The sequence below is a fragment of the Salvia splendens genome, chromosome 3 (genome assembly GCF_004379255.2).
Source record: "Salvia splendens isolate huo1 chromosome 3, SspV2, whole genome shotgun sequence".
NCBI classification, from domain to species: Eukaryota; Viridiplantae; Streptophyta; class Magnoliopsida; order Lamiales; family Lamiaceae; genus Salvia; species Salvia splendens.
The window spans coordinates 14,129,980-14,157,158 of NC_056034.1; the positions used below are offsets into that span (position 1 = coordinate 14,129,980).

The window sequence follows — 27,179 nt, forward strand, 5'->3', positions numbered from 1 at the left end:
TCGGTATAGTAAGGCAATTTATGCACCAACCTCAACACAAGCATCTTGAAGCAGCACTAAGGATTGTGAGGTATCTGAAATGAACATTTGATCACGGGATTATGTTAAAAAAGAATGATCATTTAGAAATCCATGGGTACACAGATGCAGACTGGGCAGGGAATCTCGTTGATAGAAGATCAACTTCTGGCTACTTTACATTTGTAGGCGGAAACTTGGTCACCTGGAAGAGTAAGAAACAGAAAGTTGTGGCACTCTCAAGTGCAGAGGCAGAATTCAGAGGAATTAGGAATGGATTGACAGAAGTATTGTGGCTAAGAAGACTAATGGAAGAATTAGCATTGTCACCACAGAAAACATGTCAGCTCTTCTGCGATAACAAGGTTGCCATCAGTATATCAGAAAATCCAGTTCAACATGATCGAACAAAACACGTTGAAGTAGACAAACACTTCATCAAGGAAAAAATTGAGGCAGGAATTGTGGAATTTCCATTTGTTCGATCAAAAGATCAACTAGCAGACATATTGACAAAGGCAGTTAGTGCAAGAGATTTCTTAGTTGCACTTGGCAAGTTAAGTATCGGAAATCCCGTTACTTAACTTGAGGGGGAGTGTTGGAAATAGAATTTGGGTGTCCCAAGGATGTTGGGAAGAGAATTATGGAGTCTCAATATGTTGGAAAGAGGAGAGAGTATTTATAATGTAGAATTCCAAGTAGTCTAGTCCCTAGATGCATTGATATCTTTTGCCCTATAAATACCATTGTACATTGTATCCTCAAAACACAATTCAATGAATAAACTTCTCTTTCAAACTCAATATTCAAATATTCAACAGTTTGCTTTCAATCTATAAAACCTACACTAAAATTAGATAATTTGGGTTTCATTGTTATATTTTACGTTTCTTTAAAATTGATTAGTACATAGTTGGTGATATTAGCGACCAATTTGATTATAATTAATGTCAAACTTTGTGACTGAATAGTGCATAGGTAGCCACATCCAATCAAAGATTGATGACAACATATATACCATCATGTGCCCAGAACCAAACTGCGGGAAAACCCTAACTCGTATGGAATGCCGGCCGATGATCCCGTCTTCGCTCTTCGTAAAGTGGTCCGATTATTTGTGCCGATCATCTGTTTCAACTTACACAAGCCGTTATTTCCCTTATCGGGACTGCTCTGAGCTGATTCTTAATGAGTGCAACGTGGCAACTACAAAATGTGCTTGCCCCGCTTGCAAGAGGCTCGTTTGCTACGCGTGTAGGGTTCCATGGCACGCAGGGTTTAGGTGCAGCGAGGCATCCCAAGTAATGGATGAAAACGACGTTCACTTCGGTGTTTGCTTGAGCAGATGCAGTGGAAAAGATTCCCTAAGTGTGGTCACGCAATAGAACACATTAAGGGTTGTCGAATGTGCATGTATTTTTAACTACTATGTTTTGTCCAATTCACTATCACTATTACCACTTTAATTATTACTTTCCGTTTGACTTCTAATCTGTCTCGTAATTTTTCTATTTTGTGTTTCTTTCACGTGCCATGCAGATGCGGACAATTTTTGTTATGTATGTGGTTCAAAAGATTGTTGACATTGCACCAGATTGCCTTTGCTAAAGTTATGTGTCTAATATTTGCGATAGGTATATTCATCAAATTTTTTATGAGGGCCGTCGGAAAACATTGAAATTAAAATTCCATGCATTGCTTTTGTTTTTGGAAAATTTCTTGTTATTAATATATGATTTGTTTCATATTTTTTTCAATTTAAAGTAAATCGTCTCATATGGATTACAACTAAGTTCACTATACAAATAATAAGAAGAATGATGTATATCATAATGATTTAAGTAATTGACTGTTACGAAGTGTTTATTTCATATGTAGACTAAGAATATTATTAAGAATACTGATATTTACAAAATAATAAATTAATAGAATTATATTCAAATTGAGGGAGAAGGAGATTAAGACAGATTATTGAATTTGTGCGACAACATTGGCATTGGTAATTTAAATATTTCTTAATTTATTGTTATTTTTTTAATAATGAACTAAAAGTTAGTTCGATCTAAAATTCAAGTAAGAACACAATTATACTTATTCAGCATCGAAACAACTCATTTCTCCAAGTAAACCACCAAATACAATCTAGAGTTAGCTGATCAAGAGATGAAATTATATTTTGAATTTCTTAAAATATTCACATTCGACTTTACAAAATGATAATTGTTGCCATGAAAAGAGTATATATTATTGAAAAAAAAATATAAGCAAAACTTACTTCAATTTCTAGGAAATATTTAAATTTAATTTAGATTCGATCAAAAATCAAAATTTGAGGGTACTTGGTATATTTCAAATTTTCAACTACTCCCTTCATCCGCCATTCAAAGTTCCAATTTGACTAAGCTAAAAACATCTTTTAGTTAACAAGAAATTAGGCTTAATAAAAGGTTAACTTACGAATTAAGCTTAACCTGTAACTGAGATGTCGAAGCTCACACCCCCATAGATTTTCTTTTGCATCTCTAGTTTTGAAACACCACAATTGCCAGCGTCGTTGCCAATGTACAAGTCTCAGTTTCTCCTCAAAACTACGCGATGGGTCCCTCACTCATGTTCTTTCTTTCTCAGCCACTTGTACTCGTCTCTGAAATAATACTATGGGGGCAGCCAATTTCGCTTGGTATAGGCCATGATGACCTAGTGCCGTGTCTGCAGATGGAGACGCGAGCACAAAAATGTCGTCACATGCACAGCAGTAAGGCGATTCCTGGCTCTGTTATTTTCAAGAACTAGCTTTGTACATCTATTAATAACTAGTGAGGAAAGAAATAGTTCAGTGCAAAGTAGCATAATCCTTTTCAGCAGCAGGAAATAGTTACTCACTTTAAAAACCAGCTGCATCGCATGTAGTGGAAATCATGATTTCCTCATATAGAGATCGATATTTCGCGGGAACATAGTCCTTGAAACTGTCAAAGATCGAGAAATTAGATACGATAATATTAACTAAAGGGGTGCACTGGATCAATTTTTTAAAGTCATAGTAGTGATATTGAGAGCGACATCATAATTGTGGAATGGTGATTATGAAGAAATAAAACGACGTTCTAATAAATAATTCATACCTGTGAAGAAGAGGGAGCCTGTCAGGAAGACAAAACAATCTAGCAATTGACTCCAGAGCATGGCTAATTTTCATTGTATTAGACTTGAGTGCTTTCATTGAGCCGACAAATTCTTTATATTCTGAATCAGTAAGCTTTTCTCGAACCTGCTAATTACCAATTGTTAGGTGCAATGTTGTAAACATGTAAAATATATATACTGAAATAATGTAGACAAAACTCAAGATACTTCACCTCAATGAGAAAAGCTGATCCCTTGGTCTCAATGTTGTTTTTATTTACAGTCTCCGACACAGCATCCTTATGTTTAGCGATGTCCGGTTTGACATCGCGAAACAGCATCCTTATATCCGGTTTGACAGTACTTTCACCAACCAATGCTTCTGTTTCTTGAGGATTGAGGTCACGGACATTTTCTGGAAACTGCAAATGCTCTTTCTTCACCATATTGCTGAAATGGTTAGACTTTTGTTCATGTGTTGACTGAGTAGGCCCAGTTATAAGCAACTTTTGCTTTTTCAGTAAAATAGGTGTAGCCAGGTCAACAGCTTTTTCATCATAATCCTGTTTGCTTCTCCCATCAATGGCCAAAGACTCTTTCCCAGAGCTTGAAAGGACACTTGAACACTTCATCTTTAAGTCCCGAAGTAGCTTGCCTGATGCTAGAGTTGAGCGATTGGCAGGAAGTATTTCTCTCATATGGATAGAAATACCGCCTCTTTTGACTTTTTCAGCAGTTGATGATGAGTCCAATGAGCTAGTTGAATTGAATGCTGTCTTCAGGTTCAATGATAAAACCATTACAAATACAATCAGGGGATTCATAATTGTAAAATATAGTACTAATATACTTTAAGTAATTTAAAGCAGCAAATCGAGATTACCTGGAGCTTTTCCAGGTTAATCTTCTCCAAAGACAAGGGACTGCTCTGTGAAACTCGAGCAGGTTCTGCAGCAAAACATGTATGGTTACTAAATCCGTACTATGCAGAGAGAAATATATATGGCTACTAAACTATCTCTTGTCATTCTATCTATTTTATAATGAATTTATTGCTAGAAAAATATGTATGCTTACAGTTTTCACATAAATAAGAACTTGAGATTGTTGTATGGATAGGAGCACAAGAAATAAGTGACACGTTCAAAAGCACATAAAATTTTGAAAAATAAAATAAAAAATCACCTTGATTGTCATTCTGTACAGATTCCAGCTTTGGAGGGCGATATGTTTTAATATCTCGAAAAAATCGAGTAAGTGTGTATACTACATCACCAAATTTGGAGTGACACTGCAAATACAAAGTGCAAAGGCTTACATAATAGTAGCATTAACAAAAAATAAAGAAATGAAAGAAAATGAAGTATGGCAGACAAACCGTACTTTGACATGGGGTCGTATCCATGAAGATATCTGAGACTGGCGATTAGAATGCGAGAACCTATTTATAACAAAGGAAATAAATAATGAAGCATTTCCAGTCTGTCTCTAAACATGTGTTTATGAGACATACAACTTAAGACTACAAGAACCTCGTAATGAAACACTATTTTCAGCTAAAAGTCTTAATAATTCTGGATTACACAACAAAGTTTAATGAATATGTAACATAAAATTTGAATTACATAAATAGAGAACAAAAAAACACCTCTCGTCGCATAATATAATTGCTCCATAATCATGTCGATGACGAATGACTCGGCCAATGGCCTGATTTATAGCCCGCAAAGTTTGCTGAGAGTACCACTCTTCTCCTGTGAGACCTTGTCCCTTCACAATGCCATTAGGTCATTTGATTAAACAAAGTTTACAACTAAAGGATATTTCTGAATATTAGGATGTGTGCTACCTTGTTTATGGACTTCCGAGAATGAACTTGATGATCCAAGTATTCCCGTTTAAGGCGAACCTATCTCCAGCAATTGACACGGAAATTACTAAACGGGCTAAGTATAGATAAAAACAAATTTGTAAATTTGTAAATATTTAAAAAATGTAAGGTGTTTGACATATTTGATAAATATAAGAGTAAAAGTCAATTTTGGTCCTAAACATATGGCCGAAATACGAATTTGGTCCAAAACATTCACTTTTTGAAAAACAGGTCCATAACATATGAAATTTGTGTCGTTTACGTCCATTTTTTACGGTGCCGTCAATTTTTGACGGTCAACCGTCTATTAGCATAATTTTGACCCGATTAGGCTTAATCTTGGATTATTAGGCATCTAATTATTTTCTAATTATTTTGCTAATTAAAGGGATTTTAATTCTTTTTCAATTCCTTTTTGCATTTTTAATTGAAAGATCATTCATTTTCCCCACAACACTCCAAACACTTAGAAACTAATCGACTCCCTCCAAACTCTCTAACTCTCTCTTCTCTCTCTCTTTTCTCGCCATTCTACAAAAAAAAACCCTAGCTCCGAATCCGACCAAGAACACTTCCGCCGCTGGACGCTGCCGCCGCCGCCGAGTATCTCTTGTTGGTCATGAATTGGAACTCGTCATACCCTAAGTTCTGCTCCATCAACGGACTTGTGAACGTCAAGGTGGCATATTCGAGGAAGAGGAAGTCCAGCCACCATCCGCCTGAAAATCAAGGTGAAAGTGAAGGGCGGTCGGAGCCCAATCCTGTCGGACACCATTCTCCTCCTCCGAAGCAAATGGAACAAGGTCCGTCGGCGAACCCTAATGTTAATGCAGAAAGCGAGCTTTCTCCAATTCTAGAAGTCGAGCCCGGCGACGAAGTCCCTGAGAAAGAAGACGATGCAAGGAGGAGGACGACAAACCCTAGTTCTTCCGACTGTGGAGCTCTACCGTTCAATTTTCCAGAAATCAACGGTGATTTTGCCTGTGCCTGTGCCAGTGCCATAGAAACTTGTTTTCTGACATCATTCGGGAATGGCCTTGATTTCAATTGTAAAATTTTCAGGACGTATTTGAACATGATTATGAATATCAAGGACTAATTTGTCGACGGTTGAAAATAAGCCTAATCAGGTCAAAATTGTGTTAATCGACGGTTGACCGTCAAAAATTGACGGCGCCGTCAAAAATGGACGTAAACGACACGAATTTCATATGTTATGGACTCGTTTTTCAAAAAGTGAATGTTTTGGACCAAATTCGTATTTCGGCCATATGTTTAGGACCAAAATTGAGCTTTACTCTAAATATAATAATATACAAGTATGTTTATGCTTACACTCATTGTGTGAGATAAAGAAAAAACCAAAAATATGTAGCCATGCCATGTAGAAAGAGAATCATTTTACAAATCCATTTCCAGATTAGATCTCGAAGATGGAAAGCTGAAAATGCTACCATGAGTTATTCAAATAAAAAATGGTTGTCAAAACTCATGACTATAGAGACATTCTCGAATTTTAACCATACAATAAGTAAGGTTTCTCGATCAAACATTCCATTGCACAAAATAAAAGGTTCTTCTTTCACAAATAACAAACAAATTTTGAAAATATTAAAAATAAATAAATAAATAAAATAAACAGTGCAACAGACAAGTTATCCTAAAGTATGAATGTTATCCTATTTATAGAAATCAATTTTGTATACCTTCTCATGATTTAAAAAAACTTCGACTCTTTTTAATCCACAAAGATTGGCAGTGTTAATATTATAACCCCAGGAAAATTAGCTTTATTTTCTCAAAAAAAAACAGATAAAAAAGTTGCATAAGTTGGTAAAAGTTGCCTTTTGCAGAACTACCAGAAAACGTATCGATTTGAAATGTGAAGGGGAAGTATTGCAATCTTACATTCCTATAGCCTACAGGTAGAGCTGTACAAATGCACAAGCATTAATCAAAATAAAACATAAGACAAACCTTAGGATCGGTCAGTGTGGCAAATGGCAACCCAGTGATGACCACAGCTCTGCCAGCATGGTCAGCAAAATCTAGTCCTTCACTCACCTATAAATATGATAGAAAAAAATATTGTGTTCCAAGGATGTTAATTGGGAGTTGGGACTGAAGGGCGAGATATTTTCTATATACAATAAAACTGGTATGACACTATTAAAAGTCTACTAGAGAAAAAATAGAATTAGAAGCAAAGATTTCTCCAAGAAAACTAATGAAACATTCCAGGCTGCGTTTAGCAATTATTGCCAGCTTTAGTGGCATGTGATGGTATTTTGTATCCTCTCACGCAAATTACTGATTAGTGGTTGGAGCTTTAGTATCTTAACCAAGCTAAACTTTGTGGTACATTTCCTTTGTAACAATTAAATTCTGCATATTGAATACTGTCTTATGAGTTCAATGCATAATTGTACATGAAAACACAAGACCAAGGATTTATTGTTGTATAGGATAAATACCTTCCCACGGCAGACAGCAAAAAAAACTGCGCCAGAATTGGCTTCCTTTAACTTTGTCATGTAATCCTGACAAGGGACGCAAAGAAGGAGCTTAGCATAGTGAAAGCCTCAGAAACATAATTTTGCATTTACCGAACTTACCTCAATCGCTAAAGGAAAAAGTGAGGATTGCCTAGGTTCCACAACAGGTAACTTATGCTTGCAGATCCTTTCCCAAATTGTTGTTGAATTTGATAAATTTTGCTGACCCTGTCAATAAGAAGTTCGTTGTTGATAAAACAGAAAAAACAATTAATCTTGACATGAGCTGTATTACCATAGTTTTCCAGCAGCTGATGCATTGCTCCAAAAGGTAGTATGATGGGAAAAATACAAGCAGACCATCTGGTACAATTCGAGCAAAGTTGACTGCCGCAAAATTTCCAAATTAGTAACTTGAGGCACATTGTACATATATTTGTATGGAAAATATTGCTAACAACTCAGGAAAATACAGTGAAGGGACTTGGGGCATATTGTAGTATATAAGTAATCATACCAATTGCATTGCCCAACTCCGATTTGTACTCTATTGAACCACGGTTGCGATAAGAAGAATTGAAAGAATAACCAGATGGCCCAACCGGTGCAACCCCAGCCCATATTTGATTTCCTGATATAACATGAGGATTCTCCAAGCGGACAGGGAATTCTCTACAATACACAAAAGCTAATGAATACTTCGCTCTTTGGAAGCAATCACCTATATAATTATGAGAAATAGTTCTATTGAAAGCTAGTCACTTACAATTTCAATTCTTCTGCAAATGAATCCATTGGTGATAATGTACCAGATGACAAAATTATAGATCGAACACCAAGCTTGGCGAACTCTTCCATGGCAATTCCAGGATTGAAGCACCACCAGCTCAGGGTTCTAGAAGTTTTCCCTGATTATGAAGATTGATGGAAATTCATAGGTGTCAATCACAATGCATCATATATGCAAATAAGTGATCTGAAGCTACAATTAGAAGATAAGGCAGTACAGGATGGACAGCAATACTTCCTCTTTTTATTTTCCTTTTCTGATTTACAAAAATTAAAACCCCAGATAAGAACTTGTGAAATCAATTTTCAGTATAAGAACATGTCCAATTTAGTCAAAACTCGAGAGATGGCGAGAAGATATTCACCGTGGATATGCATGCACAATTACTGAAATGTTTCCTTTAAGTGCATGGGCCATGCCATAGGCACTTGCATATGCATGTGGGGGAGGACATCATCTAACATATTCAAATCTTACATAGCAACAAACAAAAAATGTGACCTTGTCGTCCCATTTCACAATATGTTACAATCCTTTTTATCTATCACACAAATTCATTCTGTGAACTTTCTACAAGTAATGGGCTACAAATTGCTGATAACAAAGCTGCTCTAGAAACTAAATGTGTACAGTTCAATGATCTATGCATGGTAGGTTCTGACTTAATACGAGTTTAGCAATGTTAGAAATCCATTAGAAATACAAGCTTCTGAATTATGTACACTTGATTCTCAATCTACAGTTCCATGATCTAGGGGGCATGATATTTAGGCGGGTGAAAATAAAAAAATAATAGTCCTCATACATTAGCTTATACAGCATGTAGTATAGTGCCTAGAATGTGATTGGCTTCATGAAGAAACCTCTAGGGGGCATGATGTTTTGGATGAAGGGAATAAAGAAATTTCAACTTGCATACATTAGCTTAAACCACATGCATTATAATGCCCAGAATGTGATTGGCTACATAAAGAAACCACAGTGAATAAAAAGACAAGAAATGCACTAGAAATTAGGCAAAGTTAATTACCAAAATTTAAGAAAAAGCATGTATTTCAACAAACTAAACTACATAATCAGATATGTAGAAATTATAAGGCTTAAACATGATCTCCATCTTTTGCAAGGAAAGGAAATCTATAGAATACCTTTAAAGGAATCATTAGAGCTAGCTTCGACTTCCTGGACGTGAAACTGTCATTGTCAGAGAAATGAATCAGAAAGACAGCATGGACAAAAGTACAGCTTGCTAGTTGGCTTAAATTATACTCTCTCCGTCCTCAAAGAATATGCACTTTGGGTTCGGTACTGGTTTAATGCAAAATTGGTAAAGTAAGAGAGAGATAGAGAAAAAAAGTAATTAAAGTATTGTTAGTGGGCAATGGGTCCCACCTCATTAGAGGAAAAAGAGTTTCCAAAAGTAGAAAGTGCATATTCTTATAGGACGGACTAAAAAGGAAACAGTGCATATTCTTGTGGGACGGAGGGAATATGAAGCAATCAATTGATATAACTTACTCGATAATATTGGGCATGAGCAGTACTATTATCCTTGAAAATCAGTCCAAAGATATCACCTATGCTTTCAAGCCTGAAAACTGTACCATTAGTTTTATGTGTTCCTCCACCTCCAGTGACATTTTCACCTGAGGGAAATTGTGAGAATATTAGATCTTCAATAAGGGACAGTATCACCAAGAGAACTTAATTCCACGTGTTAAGAGTATACAAAATGGCCTAGTTTAGAAAAAGGAGATAGCAGGAGAAAATCTGTCTGCATGAATTTGTTCTATGATGATTGGTTATGTTTGCATGCATTTGTGAAACAAACTTCAATCATGTTCAGTTATGCTTGCATATATTTGATTTTCAAAAAAGATTTTCCAAGAAAACACATCTCAATATTGTTACATAGCTATAAACTTGAACTGTACAAATATAGTTAAAGACCATGGCAGCGGGTACCTTCTTGGAGTAGTATGCACGCCTTTTCAATAATACCCGTGAGCATGTTGGCAGTTTGCTGAGTGATATTTAACTCAGATAGTAGCTGATAAATGTAAGGTCCATCCTTCGTAAAACCTAATTCCTTGGATTCAATTGGCACCTCGGCTATTCTCTTCTCAAGCTTCAAAAGCAGTGCTGCAGGAACACCATAATGCACATATAATGGCTTAAAACTAGGGAATAATATTTCATTGATCATAACAGCTAGAAAGAAGATTGAGGCCGAAAGATTTAGTTTAACAAGCTATACTCATAGAGTATAAAACTCTACCACATCATGATCAAGGCAGAAAATTAAATTCAGATAAGAAACAAGTACGAGGGGTCAGGATTAGGAGAATGACTTATTCAATATTCATGAATTAGTAATGAAAGAAACATCAGGTAAAAGCTCTGATATACCTCTAAGGATAGCAAAATCATCTGGACTATAAGTTTTATCATTAGAAGTGTCCCTCCTAGCAACTGAAAGATCAATGCAGTTTTTTGCCTCTGATATGCAAGCTGTCAAAAGACTTGAAGGCAGGTCAAATGAGGCAGCTTCAGCACATAAGCTTTCCTGCATTAGAAAATAAATTGCCAATATGAAGCTTGTTAGACAAAGAATGATCACATAATATGATACGACATGGAAGGTCTACAAGCGAGGAACAAGCGAGGAAAGAGGGAGGTTGTTCTGGCCAACAAACCGGCAGAATAGCAGCTGAAAGATAGGGCACATGCTCAACAGACTCGGCATTTGTTATTATTATTTAAGATTGTTTGTTGCTGATATTTCTCAGTGTTAGTTATTTGTGAGTCTATTTATTTGGATCTATCCCAGACGATGAAAATCATCTTGGAAGTAAGATCGGATTAGGACGGCAGTAGCCGTAGGCCTCTGCGGAGGATTTATCTTCATTGTTCTTTCATATTCAGTTATTCAATAAAGCCGAGTATTTCTTTTCCCAGAATTCTATCCTCTCTTTGTGGCATTTCATTGAGCACCGTTTGTGCTCTTCCAACTCGACGGCCTTTACTCTATCATAATACCTGACTTATATTTTTTTTTTTGCTTGCAATCTCCAAAAAATTAAGGCTGCATTCAGTAAGAAGGATTTGAAAAAGGGGAGGATTGATGAAAAACTTTAAACAAATGGATGTCTGTAGGAGTTAGGTGACTCAAAAACTAGATCAATGCAGAATACCATGTATTTCAAATCAATCAAGATTCAAAATAAAAGGTTTACCAAACAAGTTCAATGTATTGCTAAGATGAAATATGAATTAAAAATCTCTGGAACCTGAAGTATTTGCAGATTGATGATAAGATGTAAATGATTTTGGGAAGATGGTGTGCTCCAAAAGTCAAGGAGTTTATACGTACTAAGTTGTGAGCTTCATCAAAAATAAGGATGCACTTTTTCCAGTCAATCTTCAGAGATTTTCGATTCCCACGATCAATGAGATAGTTGTAAGGTGCGAATAAGATATCAACATCCTTATGGATCTCCCGTGATAGGTAATAAGGACACCTAAGTTGGAGATAATCATTGTTAAGTTCAACTTGATCGATTTTCTGCAAAGATAGCAATAGAAGGCAGAAACCATAAACCTACGATCCAGAGCTTCTTCCAATATTGACCAAGTCCTCAATATCAATAGGATCCTCTCCAATACCAGGATTCTTCTTGACGAATTCTGAAGAGACAAGGAAGGAGCAGTTATTTGCATACCATAACACGTATTATCATGACCAACAGCCTTAAGAAAATAATATGGAGGTCATATCTTATCCGTTTTCTTCAGCACGCAATACGATATAGCTCTAATTTCTCCTATGCCTAAATTTTACAAGCATATATTGGACTACAATATAATAATCTAGCAGTTGGAACAGTGTCTTCTAAAAGTTACCAACCAAGCTACTATTCACGAATACAGCTTATAAATGAGTATACTGATTGTCTATTAAATATAATGCAGGTCATGCATGCAATTGAATGGCACCAAACTAAAGCATACCTGCAGCACCAGAAAAATGAGGACAAAACCGTTTTGTTAACTTTTTGCATAGGGCACGGCAAGCATTTGTTTGTGCCTTTCCACGAAGTAGACTTACTTGATCATGAATACACAATTGCTCTCGAGATCCTAATACCACCATTTTGGGCCTGAATATTATATCATTAAGTTAATGATGTTAATCTACTATAACTATTTTCACATTTAAATGAAATGCATTCAACATTCTTAAAGAAAGCATAGTTGTATAAAAAGAATATAAGTCCGCTGTGTTTGAAGCATTACTGCTGTAAAAACTATCAATTTTTGGCATAATTAAACAAAAGAAAATGACATTGACCCAGAAAAGAAAAACTAAAATTTGTGTGCTGGGTGAAGCTCATTATCAATGCATCATCATTCATCACCATTACTCCAGTGAATAAAATAACAACAAGCTGTCATCAGTTTGATGTAAAAGTATTGTATCCCAAGCCATAAATTACTGTTGTAAGAAGTCCTGATGAAAGGAACTAAAGGCAGTGCGCAGCCAGTCGATTTCCTTTTCTACCATCATTCTTCAGTCCTAAAGTCAATCATGCAGCTATACTTGAACTATTTTTCCAACTTAGCTGAAACTTCATATTTGAAGTACTACCAATGAAAGGCCAATCCGCTAAATCTTTCTAATATAGAGTTAAGAAGAGTCAACAATAATCACTAGTACTCCAGATAATAAATTTTCGTAACAGTAATGCCTAATCAGCAAATTTTGCAGACGCATATTTGTTTTGTTGTAGACTTCTTGCTTTTGATAAGAAAAAGAAGTTCGTACTCATTGGAAGAAAGCCTATCAATGATTCAATACTGTATTACCTATTCATCCCTCCAAGAAAACAAGGATAATTTAATCTGTTTAGTGTTATTTGAAATCATATCCAACAAAATTTCTTGGAAACCCATTATCCACATAGCAATTTCTAAGAATCAATCTTACAAGCACTTATAACCGCAAATGAACAAAATCAAAGAACAATGTAGTTGGAGCACAAGCACTGTAGTAGTGGACCTGACCTGTAGTTGGACCTCTTCAGCTCTTTAACCACTTGCTTAATCTGGCTGTGGGTGCGTGATGTGTAAACAATTGTGGGAAATTGAGAAGATTGGGATTGAGGTATATCTTCATCTACAGACTGAGAGAGAATTTCTCTGATGCTACTTTTATCGCTCCGGCCTCTAGAGAATTCGCCAAAACTTCTCCTCCAAGCTAATGTAGCACATAGAAGACATAATGTCTTTCCTGTTCCAGTTGGACTCTCTAATAGAGCATTACTTTTCTGCCGTTTTGAAAAACAACACAGAAATAAATCAGTGGTGAATGGAATTTTTAGGATAATTTTTGGATGAAACTACTATTGACATTACTGAACAACACAAGTAAATATTCCAGGATCTCATCAAGCAACCAACTATTGTCTATGACTCTATGGGACTACTAAATAGGTTACAGAAGTAATACAAGTCCTGTTTGAGAAACACCTGGATGAATCAAATAAAAAATAAAGCTATATGAAAGGAAAAAACATTTTTTCCCATACTTCACTCTATTAAAAAAACAATGGAAACTGATGATATATCTACTAAAACCTTATGGAATTGTGAGTAATCAGACAGCAGAGCAAACGGCAAAATTTAAAATTCAGCTGAAAAATGTCAATAAACATTCTCAGCAGCTAAAATGTCAAAAACAATCATTTTGAAACTGGGAAAGAAGCAATCTTTCCACACAACTGAAGCAAATAAACACTCAAAAATTTAATCTTTAACTTTTTGTAATAGCAAAGGTGCGATTTAACTTCATATGAGCATATGATACTGCATAAAACCTGCCACTTATCAAACCAACGGAGATGTAGGACTTCTATACAAATTTCACCAACAAGTTCAAGTGTGAAAAACATAGATTATTGAAATCTTTAACTTCTAATAAAATGTTTACTGAAACCTCTTGAATCAAGCACATCGATCAAACAAATAAAAGAAATCCGGATCATGGAGTTTTTCATACATTTTGAAGAGATTCAATGACTTTTTCCATGTAAACAAGCTGGCAATCATACGCCTCGTACGGAAAATCCACATTGATACCCCGGATGTTGTATATCGGCATTGCGAATCAACGGATTCTTCTCCTGGTGCCGGTATAATCGGAGTGATTAATTTTGTTGTAGTTGAAACCCTATCTGGCTATCTCCACTATCATTTTTGGTGTATATAATTGTGAGGAAGAAGAGTACAGTACAAACCAGCGCAACCAAAATCCCCAATGTTCTTCCATTTTCCCGCCGTTTTCTAGAGCGAGTAGATTGGTTTGGGCTGCACTGCTGGGCCTACATTGCTTGGGCTGACCGCAGCCTTCAGGCCCATTTCAACGAGAGGTGCGTCGATTTAATTTTGTTCTAGGCCTATAGGATGTGTTTCGACTATTGATTTTATTTTACTAATAACATAGAATGGGCTGAAAATTTCAGTACATTTTTATCGTATATTAAATTTTATTTTTGAATTTGATTATATAAACAATAACAATGTCCTTAGCAGAATGATAAAGTATAAATTAAATATATTGATTATCAAATTTTCAGTATATCCCCTTCGTCTTGAAAAATAGGGCACGTCTTGGTGCAGTAGAAGTTTTAATATTATCCCAAAATTTTCTTAACTTTCTATTTTAAGACGTGGATCTCTAGCTCGCTAACACTATTTTCATTATTTTTTTTCTTCATTTCTCTTATTTTATCCATTTTTCTTTTCATTCCTATTACTTTACCAATTCTAGTATTTTACTTTACAAATTATGCATTCATACCGGTATTGTTTCAAAAGTTTCTATTTTGCAAAGGATGGCGGTACTAAATGTTATTTAGTGCATTTCAATAGTGCTGGAAGGACCATTGGCTGCGGAGCAAAAATTCATGGAGATCGGAATATCACTGTGACAACCAAAGTTACACATTGATAGTTCAAATTACATGTTTATTATCCAAAACTGCACATCGATTACTCATTCGACGTGTAACTTCGATCATCACGTCGATATTCCAACCGGAATAATTTTTTAGGATGCTTTGTTCCAACAAAATGAAAGAATGTATAATAGAGTATAAATGTCCCAAACAATGGAACAAAACTCACTGCTTACCTTGTTTTTTTATTTTTAATTGATTAAACTGAGGTGAAATTAACATTTTCAAACCAAAACAATGAAAAAATTAAAATAAATAAACGCTCATTTCATCTGTTATGCTCACATTTGACTCGGTAAGAATTTTAAGAAACTAGTTTGACAAAATTAGTGTAGTATGGAATTTATTTTTATATATTAATTTTATAATAAAATGGTAAGAGTAAAATGAGCTGAAATATAAGACTTAAGAGCGAAAATAACTTTTATGATGGAGCAAATTAAAATGATGAATGTGGATTCTTATAGTGGAAATTGATTAGAATATTGGAGTAGTAAAAAATAAGTGGAACACGTGTAGCTCGATCAGCTCAGAAGTCTGCAAGACGGTTATTTTTTGTATTTTTCTCGTATCAAAATAAAGCATCGCTCAGAAGCAGGGGTGTTTATTTTCTATACTTTTATTCACTCTCACTCTCACAGTATTGCTGAAGGAGAAAAATCCCACAAAATACGGCCCGCAGCGCGCTCGACTGTTCTCAGGTATACTCTTTTCGATTCGACCTAATCGTTGCACCTATTTTCATATTGTTTTATTGTCGCATATGTGTGCGTTGTGTGGACTTAAATGATGCAATTCGGTAGTAGTAATGTGTATTCATGGATTCACACTCGATCAAATTTGACGAAGTTTGTGTTACGGCATTATCTCTCATTTAGCTAGATTTCGTGGCAAATTATGAGTGCTCATTAGTACATAATAAATTTAGTTTTCTGATACGGTAATATGTGCATGCGTTGTTGATCGGGCCAATGAGTTTAAGAGCTTCTTCAACAGCGGCTCTGCAAATCTGCAATGCCGTTCTCGGCCGATGTGAACGCAAATGCGCAATGCAACTTGCCATCCTTGTTATTCTTTTTGCGGACTTCTATTTTTAATTCGAAATCAAATGTAGTGGTAATATTTTACTTTGAAAAGATTGATATTCAATTCGTTTTTTTCACCAAAAAAATTCCTGATTTTAAACTGGGCTGAATGATCATATTTATAATGAATCTTAAATTTTAACAATGTCAACTGTGCGCAGCATTTTTTTACTTAGATTATTGCAATTTATTGATTAATGATTACATACATTATTATTATTATTATTATTATTATTATTATTATTATTATTATTATTATTATTATTATTATTATTATTATTATTATTATTATTATGCATTGGGTATCATGGAATCATACTAGTTAAATTTGGTACACATCCATTATTGTTTTTTTATGGTGGTCATTGGAAACTTCAAAATTTTAATGATCCAGGTAAGTAAGTACGTGTTACGTTGATGAGCACTTTGCTGAACCTTCAAGCACTATAGTACACATGAGTGTGGTAGGTTTTGATGTGGGGAACGAAAGCGGTGTTGTTGCTGTTGCAAGACAAAGAGGTATCAATGTTGTACTGAACGATGAGGCCAAGCTCGAAACTCCTGCTGTTGTATGTTTTGGCAAGAAGCAGCGATTATTTGGAACAGCAAGTATGTTGAATCCAAAATATACAATATTACAGATAAAACATTTTATTGGACGCAAATTTTCAGATGCCGAGTTGCAGAAGGATATCAAATCATTGCCATTTTCAGTCACTGAAGGGCCTGAAGGATATCCCTTGATTCATGCTCAGTATTTGGGGGAAAATAGGACCTTCACACCTACTCAGCTTTTAGGAATGGTTCTTTCTGATTTGAAGATCATAGCAGAAAAGAACTTAAATTCTGCCGTTGTGGACTGCTGTATCGGGATACCTGTTTACTTCACCGAACTGCAGAGAAGATCTGTTATAGATGCTGCGACCATTGCTGGTTTGAACCCTCTTCATCTCATTCACGAGACAACAGCTACCGCTTTAGCTTATGGTATTTACAAAACCGATTTACCTGAAAATGAACCAATGAATGTTGCATTTGTTGACGTTGGTCATGCCAGTATGCAAGTATGTGTTGCTGCCTTCAAGAAAGGTCAGCTGAAGATATTGGCTCATTCTTATGATCAGTGTTTGGGTGGAAGGGATTTTGATGAAGTGCTTTTCCAACATTTTGCTGCAAAATTCAAGGATGAGTACATGATTGATGTTTATCAGAATGCAAGGGCTTCCCTAAGATTGCGTGCTGCTTGTGAGAAGTTGAAGAAGGTCCTTAGTGAAAATGCTGAGGCGTCCTTGAACATCGAGTGTTTAATGGACGAGAAGGATGTTATAGGTTTTATGAAGAGAGATGATTTTGAGCAGATTAGTAGTCCAATTTTGGAACGTGTGAGAATACCATTGGAGAAGGTTCTTGCTTATGCTCAACTTACTACCCAGGATATACATTCTGTCGAAGTTGTTGGTTCAGGCTCTCGAGTTCCCATGATTGCAAAAATAGTGACAGAGTTTTTTGGAAAGGAGCCTAGACGAACAATGAATGCTAGTCAATGTGTGGCCGAAGGCAGTGCTCTGCAATGTGCTAGTCTCAGCCCTTCATTTAAAGTTAAAGATTTTCAGGTAAATGTTACTCCTGGAATCTGTTCACCACGATAGAGAGATGGTATTATGACCACACTGATCAGTTTTGAGTGCTTAGTTATATCTGTAGACAATAATTTTTATTCTAATGCAACATTAATGTATATGCCATTGGGTGATCCACAACTTTATTCCATCTACTTTGGTTATGTTGATTTCTCAAGAATATTTCTTTAGTCCTCTTTCGTGATTTTACTTGTTATCAACAACTTGTTAAAACAAATTTTTAATATTGTTTTGTAGTGTCTACACATTTATCTTATGCATTTTAAACATCTAATTTCGTACTAGTTTAGAGTGGGTGATCTTTGGAAAATTATTAGTACATGATAATTGGACTGACTGGTGTATGCTTTTCCCTCGTGTAGGTTATTGAGAGTTTTCCATTTCCCATTTATTTGTCATGGAATATGCCTGCCCCTGATGATACACAAACTGGAGCAGCTGATTTGCAGGAGAACGTTCTCGTATTTCACCCCGGCAACCGCATGCCAAGTGTTAAGGCAGTGGCTCTCTCCATGTCTGGCACGTTCACTATAGATGTACATTATATGGATGGCAGTGAGCCTCTGAATAGTAGTACTTACACGGTAGCTTGTTTTGGATTCTTTCCATTCACTTTTTTACATGTCATTGCTTTTAACACAGTCTGACATATCCTCCTGCTGGGCTCCGTAGATTGGACCTTTCAAGTCCACAAAAGGTGAAAATATAAAGGTGAAGGTCAAAATGCGTCTAAATCTCCATGGCATTTTCTCGGTCGAGTCTGCAATGGTAAGATTTCAGTGTGAAGCTCACTAGATCCTTCTATATTTAATGCACAATTGGTAAATTGTGAGAGAGTTAGAAAGAAAAAAGTGATTGAAGTATCGTTAGAGGAAAATGAGTCCCGCCTCATTAGAGAGAACAAAAGTTTCCTAAACTAGAATGTTACTTAATAATTTTAAGGGACGGACTAAAAATGAAACTCTTCATAATTTAAGGGATGGAGGGAATAATTGTTTTAGGTTTTGTGCTGCTAACCATACCATTGTGCTTTCTTCTACTTGCATTTATATTCTAATATAACAAAGACACTGGGGAATAAAAATCGACTCTTTGGCTCATTGCTGAACCATCATTAATTCCTGTCTTGATCAATAAAACTGATCCTCTTTGAACTCAAATAATATGCTACTGTACTTGTTTTCAATTTGGATAGCATTCAATTCCTTGATATTTTAGTAATTGAATCAATGAGCTGGATGTTATGGTTTACAACTAGACTGATAAAAACATACAAATCTCCAATCTGAGAAACGTATGTTTATTGAGCCAATCAAGATATATATTATAGCAGGAACTGGAACAAATTTAAGTGAGTTTATCTTGGGATCTGAACAGTTACATTGATCTATTGTGATAATTAATCTTAAGGTTATCCCTGCTTTTTAGTTCGTGCAGGGAAGAGAACGTTTCTAACTCTTGAAAATTTAATTATCATACCTAGGTCCAGCTCATAGAAGGGGGATATATGAAAGTTCCAGTTGTGAAAGAGCCAGCTAAAGAGGTGACCGAGTTGGATGTTCATCCCAGTAGCACTGAAACAGATGTAAATACGCAAGATGCTAAGACAGATGGCCCTGGAGCTGAAAATGGTGTCCCAGAATCTGGGGATAAGACATCTCAGATGGAAATGTTTAAGGTTAGCTTTATATGACAATATTTGTAGTGATGATGAGAGGATCGTCCTTGCTGAATTTGGTGCAGATTCGGGGAAGTTATCTTTTGTTATTACCTGTGATTTGTTTAAAGAGTCTTGTTATGGTGGAGGCTCAGAAATAGGTTTATATGATAGAGCTTGAGTAGGAGTTTGAGTCATTATGTAATCTTTGGTTATGTTTTTATTGGTTGTTAATCTGTTCTTTATATTCTGACCGTGTGATATTCCTTCTATTTGGTGCGGTGAACACAGAGCATGGAAGCTAGGTTCGAAGGATTAGCAATGGCGATCGAGGATCAGTTCGCTCGCACTTCAGCGATTGAGGCAAAGTTGGACCTAATCATGCAACAAATTGCTGTTTTGGGAAGCCGCACAGCAGCTGAGGAATCCACAACTCTGCCACTTCAGCAAACGATGGACCTTCCCACATTTGATGGTAGCAACGCGGTTGCATGGCTAGCTAGTGCGGATGAGTATTTTCTAATCTACAAGACGCCAATGGAGAAACGGGTCGAGCTGGCCTTGACCGCACTCTCTGGCCCCGCGATGTCTTGGATCCAGTTACTCCTCCGACGCAACCCTGACCTCAAATGGGATCAGTTTTCCCACGAGCTTCTCATTCGTTTTGGGTCGGACCCAACGTTAGACGGGTACAAGGCGCTGCCTACCCCGTCCCAAGAAGGGTCTCTCGACGACTATATTGCCGAATTCGAAGGACGCCTCGCTCAACTTCCGGAGCTCACCGAGAAGCAGTATCTTGGATTATTTGTAGAGGGACTGAAGCCCCACATCCGTATGCAGATTCGTGATCCCACCATCACCACCTACACAGCTGCACTTCAAATGGCCAAGCATATTGATTTTGTCTTCAAGCGTATGTAAGATTATGGTGGTTTTCATGATTAACAAGATTATGGAGGTTTTCATGAATCTCCATTGATGGTTCTTGTTCATCTTGAGGACAATGCTGTTTTGACAACATGGCAATTGATAATATGGTGCAAATTAGGACTAGTTATCTTTTCTTATTATGTTTAGTTGTGGTCTTTTTAGTTGTGGTCTTTTTAGTTGTTCATTAGTTTAAAGTCATACTATTAGTTGAATCTTAACGGTCTCGTTTGCTGGGGTTTATATTGGAGTTATCTTACCCAAAATGATCTAAAATGTATGTTTTTTATCATAGTTTACCTTATTTATTTTCGCTATCAAATTGCCTCTAAAAATGACTACTCCGTATATAGTAGAGTTTCAATAGGAGTGGAGTTCTACCTTTTCTTCTGCTCATGGATAGTTGAAAACTGAATCTTTTAATTTTTTTTCTCATAGCACAAAACGTGGTGTGATTTAATTTCATATGAACATATGATACTTCATTTGGCCCAAATATGGTACCCTCTCCGTTTACCATTTATAGTCTCATTTTAAATCTAGCACGAGTTTTAAAAATTATTTTGACACTACGTGCATGTGATGTTGATCGGGCTACAAGAGTAACTCGTCCCAGCTTGTATGTCATTCTTCTGATGTATACTTATGGCGGAACCTATAATATTTAGATTAATGATTACATATATATTGTATTTATTTTTGGTTGTTTTTAAATAGGTATTGGTTTTTTGCAAAAGAAAATGTGATTACTGAATGGAAAGGGTCCTATAGGAATCATGGTATTGGTAGTTAATGCTGCTGCATACGTAATGTTGTTATTCATGGTGGTAACATAAAATCTGTGTTTCCCATTAATTGATATAGTTTACTATATATAAATACTCTTCCACATATGAAAGTATGCTATTTTTTATAAATTAGCTTGATGTAACCATCATCGTCAAGCTGACCAGTGGAAATAATAGTGAATATGACATCAGCAAACATACATCCCAGTGTCAGTAAGCAGAACAGTATACCAACAACTTGTGTTACGTTGTGATTAGCCATCTAACTTTGCCAAAGCTGCTACCGGAGTAGGATGCAATCATGCAAACATATGACATATGGTGTAATGTGGTACGACGCATCCAAATCAATAATCTAATCAGTTTGTTGACATGACGAAAGAAAAATTCATCAATTGATATGTATATTGTAAAATTAACAAAGTCAATAATAATTATTAGAAACAAATTAAGTTGGTAAAACGAAAATTAATTAATACTATAAAATTATATTTAGTTGAATTTGTAATTATAATATTTAAATTAAATTTCAAATAATGAATTTGATAAAATGAAGCAAAGACTAATACACAGTCGCAAACATTTAATCCATGTTTGATTAACATGATTGTGATGTAGGAAAGTAATCTGATTCCAAATTTTTAAAATTTATGTGTTCGGAGAAAGTATGAAAAGTAAAATATAAAGATAATCCAGCGGGTAGTGATAAATGTACATAATTGTACGTTCATAATCTAACTGTTGTTAACAATTTTACATTGAAATCGGTTTACAAACATTAATTGATTTAAAATAAATTTCATACTAATCATCATTTGCAACCATTTGAAAAAAAAAATGAAATTTTAACTTAAATATTTGTAAATGTTAGAAAAAAAATTTATTTTTTACTAAATAATTCGAATCTAACTCGAAATCATGTTACGATTTGACATCAATTTTCCACATCACTTCTTTCTTATTGCTACATATGATACAACAAATAACAAAACTAAATTTTAATTAAATTTAATTAAATAAAAAATTTAAATATATTACATACATTTATCTTTATACAATTTACGGACATTTGTCTTTTCAATATATTCTCTCCAAATTACCATTTCTTTCTCTTGCGCACTTGGATCTTCTTTGTTTGGGCTGACTGCGGTCAACAAGCCCGTGTAAAGTGCAAGGTGTCATAGTTTTTCGTTTTATGTTTTGGGCTTTATTAATTTTACGTATGTCGATTTTGTCCATTATTTTTGGCATTTATCAAAAAATATTTCACAGTTTAAGTAAATAGTAGTAGTAGTATACTAGTAGTATGCATTGTTTCAATTTTAGGAACACGTCGTGCGAAAATTCTCCACGCCTGAAAAATAGGTGTGACCGCCAAAACTATACACCGATTATCCGAATTACATATATTGATTATCCAAAAATTACACATCAATCACTGTAATTTCGTCTGCCACATCGATATTTTAATCGACAAAGTTTTTCATAAGATAATTTATTCCAAAAATTGAAACGGTAGTTACTAAACTATTAACTACCTGAAAGGTGAAACATTTTTGGGTACATGCCCCAAACGATAAGACAAAATTGACCATTGCTCCTTAAATTTAATATTATTTTTTTGTGCATTGATTAAATTTACATAATCCAACTAGGTGAAACCAAATTATCAAATTTCAAATTAAAAATTGCAATAAAATTAAACACTAATGTAGAATTTTAAATAATCTAACGCCACTAAGAGCCCCCGCAACGCTGTGCCGTTGCGGTGCCTATGCCGTTCCGGAGGAACGGTTCCGCGGCGGCACGCGTTGCAGTCGCCGTGTCGTCGCCATTCCGTGCCGGGTGTCGTTGCCGCGACACGCGGCACGACACGTTCCGCCACGCGCCGAGGCGACGTGGCAGGCTCTCAGCGCACGTGTGACGCCCACTCGCTGCCCCGCGAGTGGGTTTCGTCACGGTGACGCAATAATTCATTTTTTTTAATTTGAATTTAAAAAAAATTTACAACGGTATTGTGACCGTTTTTTTTATCCGTTTTGTATTTTTTTTATTTTTTTTAATTTATTTACTTTATAAATACTCGTATTTCATATTCATTTCACTCACAAACACACATCTATTCCTCTCAAATCTTCTCTATTTCCACCCCAATTTTCATCTCAAATCAACTCTGTTTTTCTTCTCTCAAATTTAATCAAACTAATGGATCCTTTTGAACAAATGCGTCAAATATTGGAACAATCACTTGAAGAAGATCGACGACGGGAGGCGGAAGAAGCCGCGCCGCCCCAACGACGCTCTCGTACGTACATCCATCGTAACCGGGAGGAAGCCGCCGCAAGGTTAGTACGCGACTACTTCTGCGATAACCCGGTTTGGGGAGATACGTATTTCCGTCGCCGTTTCCGCATGGGGAAACCGTTATTTCTCCACATCGCGAATACCTTGGCAGCCCGGGAAGAGTTCTTCCAGGAAGGGTTCGACGCGGTCGGCCGTCCCAGCCACACAACGCTGCAGAAATGTACTGCAACAATCCGCCAGCTTGCGACTGGACAAACGGCCGACATGTTCGACGAATACCTCTACATCAGAGACAGCACTGGGCGAACGTGCTTGCTCAAATTCTGCAAAGGCGTCCGGGTAGGGCTGTCAAATCGGGTACCCGCGGGTACCCGACCCGAAATTTTCGGGTACCCGATCTCGAAAATCCAAAAAATTGCTACCCGATACCCGATCCGAAAAAATTTTCGGGTACCCGGATACCCGATTCGGGTATCCAGTCCCGATAAATCGGGTACCCAAAATACCCGATTTAAAAAATGCTCCAATGACCAATATCATATTTTATTGCCTTTCTCCCTAACTTTCATTTATCCTTAATTTTTAATCCATACTTGCAATCTATCTGCCTTTATCCTTTGACATTGTATAATTCATTTATCTTTAATTTTTAATCCAAGATTGTATAATTCATTTATATTTGTTCATGCCTTTGACATTGATATAAAATATAAATCCATACTTGCAATCTATCTGCTGAAACATTCGTTCCTTGTTCAATGTTAACTAGGAATAATATTTTAAAAAAGATTGTGAATCTGGATTATAAATAGGAGCTAAGCAGCACTCTACATCTCCACAACAATCATCTTATAAGTCTCATTCCACAAATCAGTCAATGGAGAATGATTCCCACACTGGCCACGCATAATCTCCAATCCATAATCCATAAGTAACATAAGTTCAAGCGGCATAACAATATAACATAAGTCTAATAGTCAATTTGGAGAAAATCCATCATTCATTCATTCTTCATCCAAAATCCATCGTTCTCCATCTAATCATCTTCATTGTGGCTTAGTGGACCCAACGACTGATTGACCAACCTCTCGAACTCCAGTGGTGGCTAAAACTACATGGATAAACAATAAAACAACAACAAATAAGTATAATGTATAACTGAAATGAAATGTAATGAATATAACTTACCTCTTTGAAACTCGTCAAGTCCAATGTTGGCTAATTCTTCAGACATGTCTTCATTACATTTCTTTTCCACATTTATACTCTTCAACCAATCTGAAGCACAAACCAAAGCCTCGACCATACAAGGAGCTAATGAGCTTCTATACGGAGTGAGAACACGACCTCCCAAGCTAAATGCAGACTCAGATGCAACACCGGAAATGGGAATAGCCAAAATATCCCTTGCCATCTCACTCAGAATGGGGTAACGTGGATTCTCCGACCACCACTTCAAGATATCAAAGTGGTCCACGTCTTCCTTGTCCTCTATGTGATTGTTTTCAGTAAGATAAACAACGAGCTCATTTGCATTGTTGTTGGCCTACCGATTACCTCTCAAGCCCACGAGACTAAGGGATCCTCGACGATCAGACCTCCCTTGACGGCGCATATTCTCATTGGCAGCATCTTTCTGATGTTGAGCAGGATTCTGAGCCTCTTTCTGTGCCACATAATAGTCAAACAACTCATTCAATGCGTATGTAACATCTCTTACCATGATTTCCCCTCTTGCATCTCGATAGATTGACTTGAAGCATGTCTCAACATGATTCATCTTTTGTCTCGGATCAAGCACTGCAGCAATGTATAAGATCCTGTTCATCCTTGGATTTAATTCCATGTCCTCAGCCCAATATTTTCCAATCTTCATCCTATTATTTAAGGAAAAAAATGAAACTTAATAAAATTGTTTTTACCAAAAAGTAATGTATTGTAGATTGTGATTCAAAGAAACAATTTAAGTATTTACCTCATCTTCAGGGCCATTGAACTTATTTCATGATCATCACTAACCTCCAATTCGGAGATGAGATCAAAGATATCACACATTTCAGCGAAAAAAATGTGTGAAGTTGGATATTTGGTGTCAGACATGAGGACAGTCAACTCGTAGAACTTCTGTAAGTATTCAATCATCTTCTTCACATTTATCCAATCCTGTCCCTCAAGCAATCCAATGAAGGCATCATTGTGCTTCTTTTGGCTCAAATCTTTTTTATAAGAAGGATACATTTGACTGTAGAGCTGGAATGCCTCTTCATAAGGTATGGCAGACTGAAGCATCAAGTAAGTCGAGTTCCAACGAGTGGGGACATCCAAGCACAATGCTTTCTTGCAATCAATCCTGTCTGCAAGAATATTCACCACCTTTGCCCATTGTAAAATTCTTTTTGGTGAACTTGTGAGCCACTTGACGGCCTCCCTCACTCGGCGCACTGACGTGCCAATTTCTTCCAGCCCATATTGAACAATCAAGTTGAGAATGTGACCTACACAACGCATATGAAAATACTTACCATCCAAAACATTACTATTAAACTTGTTCAAGTAAGACTTGACATCTCCAATAGCTCCATCATTTGCATATGCATTATCCATTGTGCAACAAAAAAGAGACGTCAATCCCCAATCCTTCAGCTTTGTGATTATAGAATCACCAATGTCTGCCGCTTTATGAATTTCAATCAAGGAAAAACTTATTATCCTCTTATGCAATCTCCACTCTTTGTCAATAAAGTGTGCAGTAACACAAATGAAATTTGAGTTATTCACTGCCGTCCAACAATCACTCGTGATTGATACTCTACCCATGCCCTCTTTCTTGAAATACTTGGCCAAACCATGTTTGCGCTCAAGGAACAACTTCACACAATCAGTTCTTATTGTTTGTCTTGAAGGAAGTTGTAGTTGTGGAATACTAGTTTTACAGAATCTTCTAAAACCCTCGTACTCCACCATCCTGAATGGTTGCTCGTCAAGGATAATCATCTCGCACAGAGCAAGTCTACTCGCCTTTTGATCAAACTTCCAACTAGTCAAAGATGAATTGCCACTCGTTGCATCTACGACATAATTCAACACAGTTTGACCTTTATTGCTACCTTCCCCTTGTGCAAATTTCTTCGAACAGGAAAGGGTATGGTTTTTTAAACCATTAGTTCCACACCAACGCGGGTCAGCTGCAATTAGAACCTCACAACGTTTGCACTTTCCTTTAACCACCTCAATAGGAGGATTGCCTTCCATAACCTTCACTCTTTCGTAATCCTTCCAATGAACAGATCTTGGCTCCTTCTTTATCTCAGTTTTTCTTTTCTTTGATCGTGATTGACTAACATCGACATCTACATCTTCCTCTTCTATATCCTTTAATATGGAAACATCTTCTAAATCTTGGTCATTTAGAAGAATGTTGCTATCTTGTTGCGTGTTCAAAGGCGATGGTGATATGTTT

The 27,179-nt window shown here is 36.2% G+C and overlaps 2 protein-coding genes across 7 annotated transcripts; one reads left to right on the forward strand and one right to left on the reverse strand.

The window, feature by feature from the left end:
- Nucleotides 1–2,235: 2,235 nt before the first annotated feature.
- On the reverse strand, nucleotides 2,236–14,595 carry LOC121795089 (regulator of telomere elongation helicase 1 homolog). 6 transcript variants are annotated; one of them, XM_042193527.1, is made up of 24 exons: nucleotides 14,361–14,595; nucleotides 13,367–13,629; nucleotides 12,314–12,462; nucleotides 11,908–11,989; nucleotides 11,676–11,823; nucleotides 10,712–10,868; nucleotides 10,268–10,444; nucleotides 9,821–9,948; nucleotides 9,451–9,496; nucleotides 8,279–8,420; nucleotides 8,030–8,184; nucleotides 7,808–7,899; nucleotides 7,633–7,740; nucleotides 7,492–7,557; nucleotides 6,995–7,081; nucleotides 4,994–5,053; nucleotides 4,793–4,914; nucleotides 4,528–4,585; nucleotides 4,330–4,435; nucleotides 4,028–4,092; nucleotides 3,378–3,920; nucleotides 3,144–3,289; nucleotides 2,902–2,987; nucleotides 2,236–2,727 (listed from the first exon to the last, which is right to left on the reverse strand). In XM_042193527.1, the coding sequence occupies exons 1-23, from the start codon at nucleotides 14,460–14,462 to the stop codon at nucleotides 2,903–2,905; spliced, it is 3,087 nt and encodes a 1,028-aa protein (XP_042049461.1). In that variant the 5' UTR covers nucleotides 14,463–14,595; the 3' UTR covers nucleotides 2,236–2,727; nucleotide 2,902. The 6 variants fall into 6 exon arrangements, with proteins under 6 accessions (XP_042049461.1, XP_042049463.1, XP_042049462.1 ...); XM_042193529.1 differs by having other exon boundaries at nucleotides 2,236–2,791; XM_042193528.1 differs by having other exon boundaries at nucleotides 2,236–2,807.
- Nucleotides 14,596–15,960: 1,365 nt separating this feature from the next.
- On the forward strand, nucleotides 15,961–20,872 carry LOC121795094 (heat shock 70 kDa protein 14-like). The gene is made up of 6 exons (XM_042193539.1): nucleotides 15,961–16,019; nucleotides 16,798–18,016; nucleotides 18,406–18,627; nucleotides 18,716–18,811; nucleotides 19,527–19,721; nucleotides 19,992–20,872. Exons 2-6 carry the CDS (start codon nucleotides 16,859–16,861, stop codon nucleotides 20,619–20,621), a joined length of 2,301 nt encoding a protein of 766 aa, XP_042049473.1. The 5' UTR covers nucleotides 15,961–16,019; nucleotides 16,798–16,858; the 3' UTR covers nucleotides 20,622–20,872.
- The last annotated feature ends 6,307 nt before the right edge of the window (nucleotides 20,873–27,179 follow it).

Excerpts from the sequence above, each read along its gene's own strand:
- LOC121795089 (XM_042193527.1), bottom strand. The coding sequence starts at position 14,462 with ATGCCGATATACAACATCCGGGGTATCAATGTGGATTTTCCGTACGAG. Across the intron at positions 9,497-9,820 it reads CTCATGCCCAATATTATCGA|TTTCACGTCCAGGAAGTCGA; the intron begins GTAAGTTATATC and ends TGACAATGACAG. Across the intron at positions 7,558-7,632 it reads TTTTTCCTTTAGCGATTGAG|GATTACATGACAAAGTTAAA; the intron begins GTAAGTTCGGTA and ends GTCCCTTGTCAG.
- LOC121795094 (XM_042193539.1), top strand. The coding sequence starts at position 16,859 with ATGAGTGTGGTAGGTTTTGATGTGGGGAACGAAAGCGGTGTTGTTGCT. Across the intron at positions 18,628-18,715 it reads TGAATAGTAGTACTTACACG|ATTGGACCTTTCAAGTCCAC; the intron begins GTAGCTTGTTTT and ends TGGGCTCCGTAG. Across the intron at positions 19,722-19,991 it reads CTCAGATGGAAATGTTTAAG|AGCATGGAAGCTAGGTTCGA; the intron begins GTTAGCTTTATA and ends CGGTGAACACAG.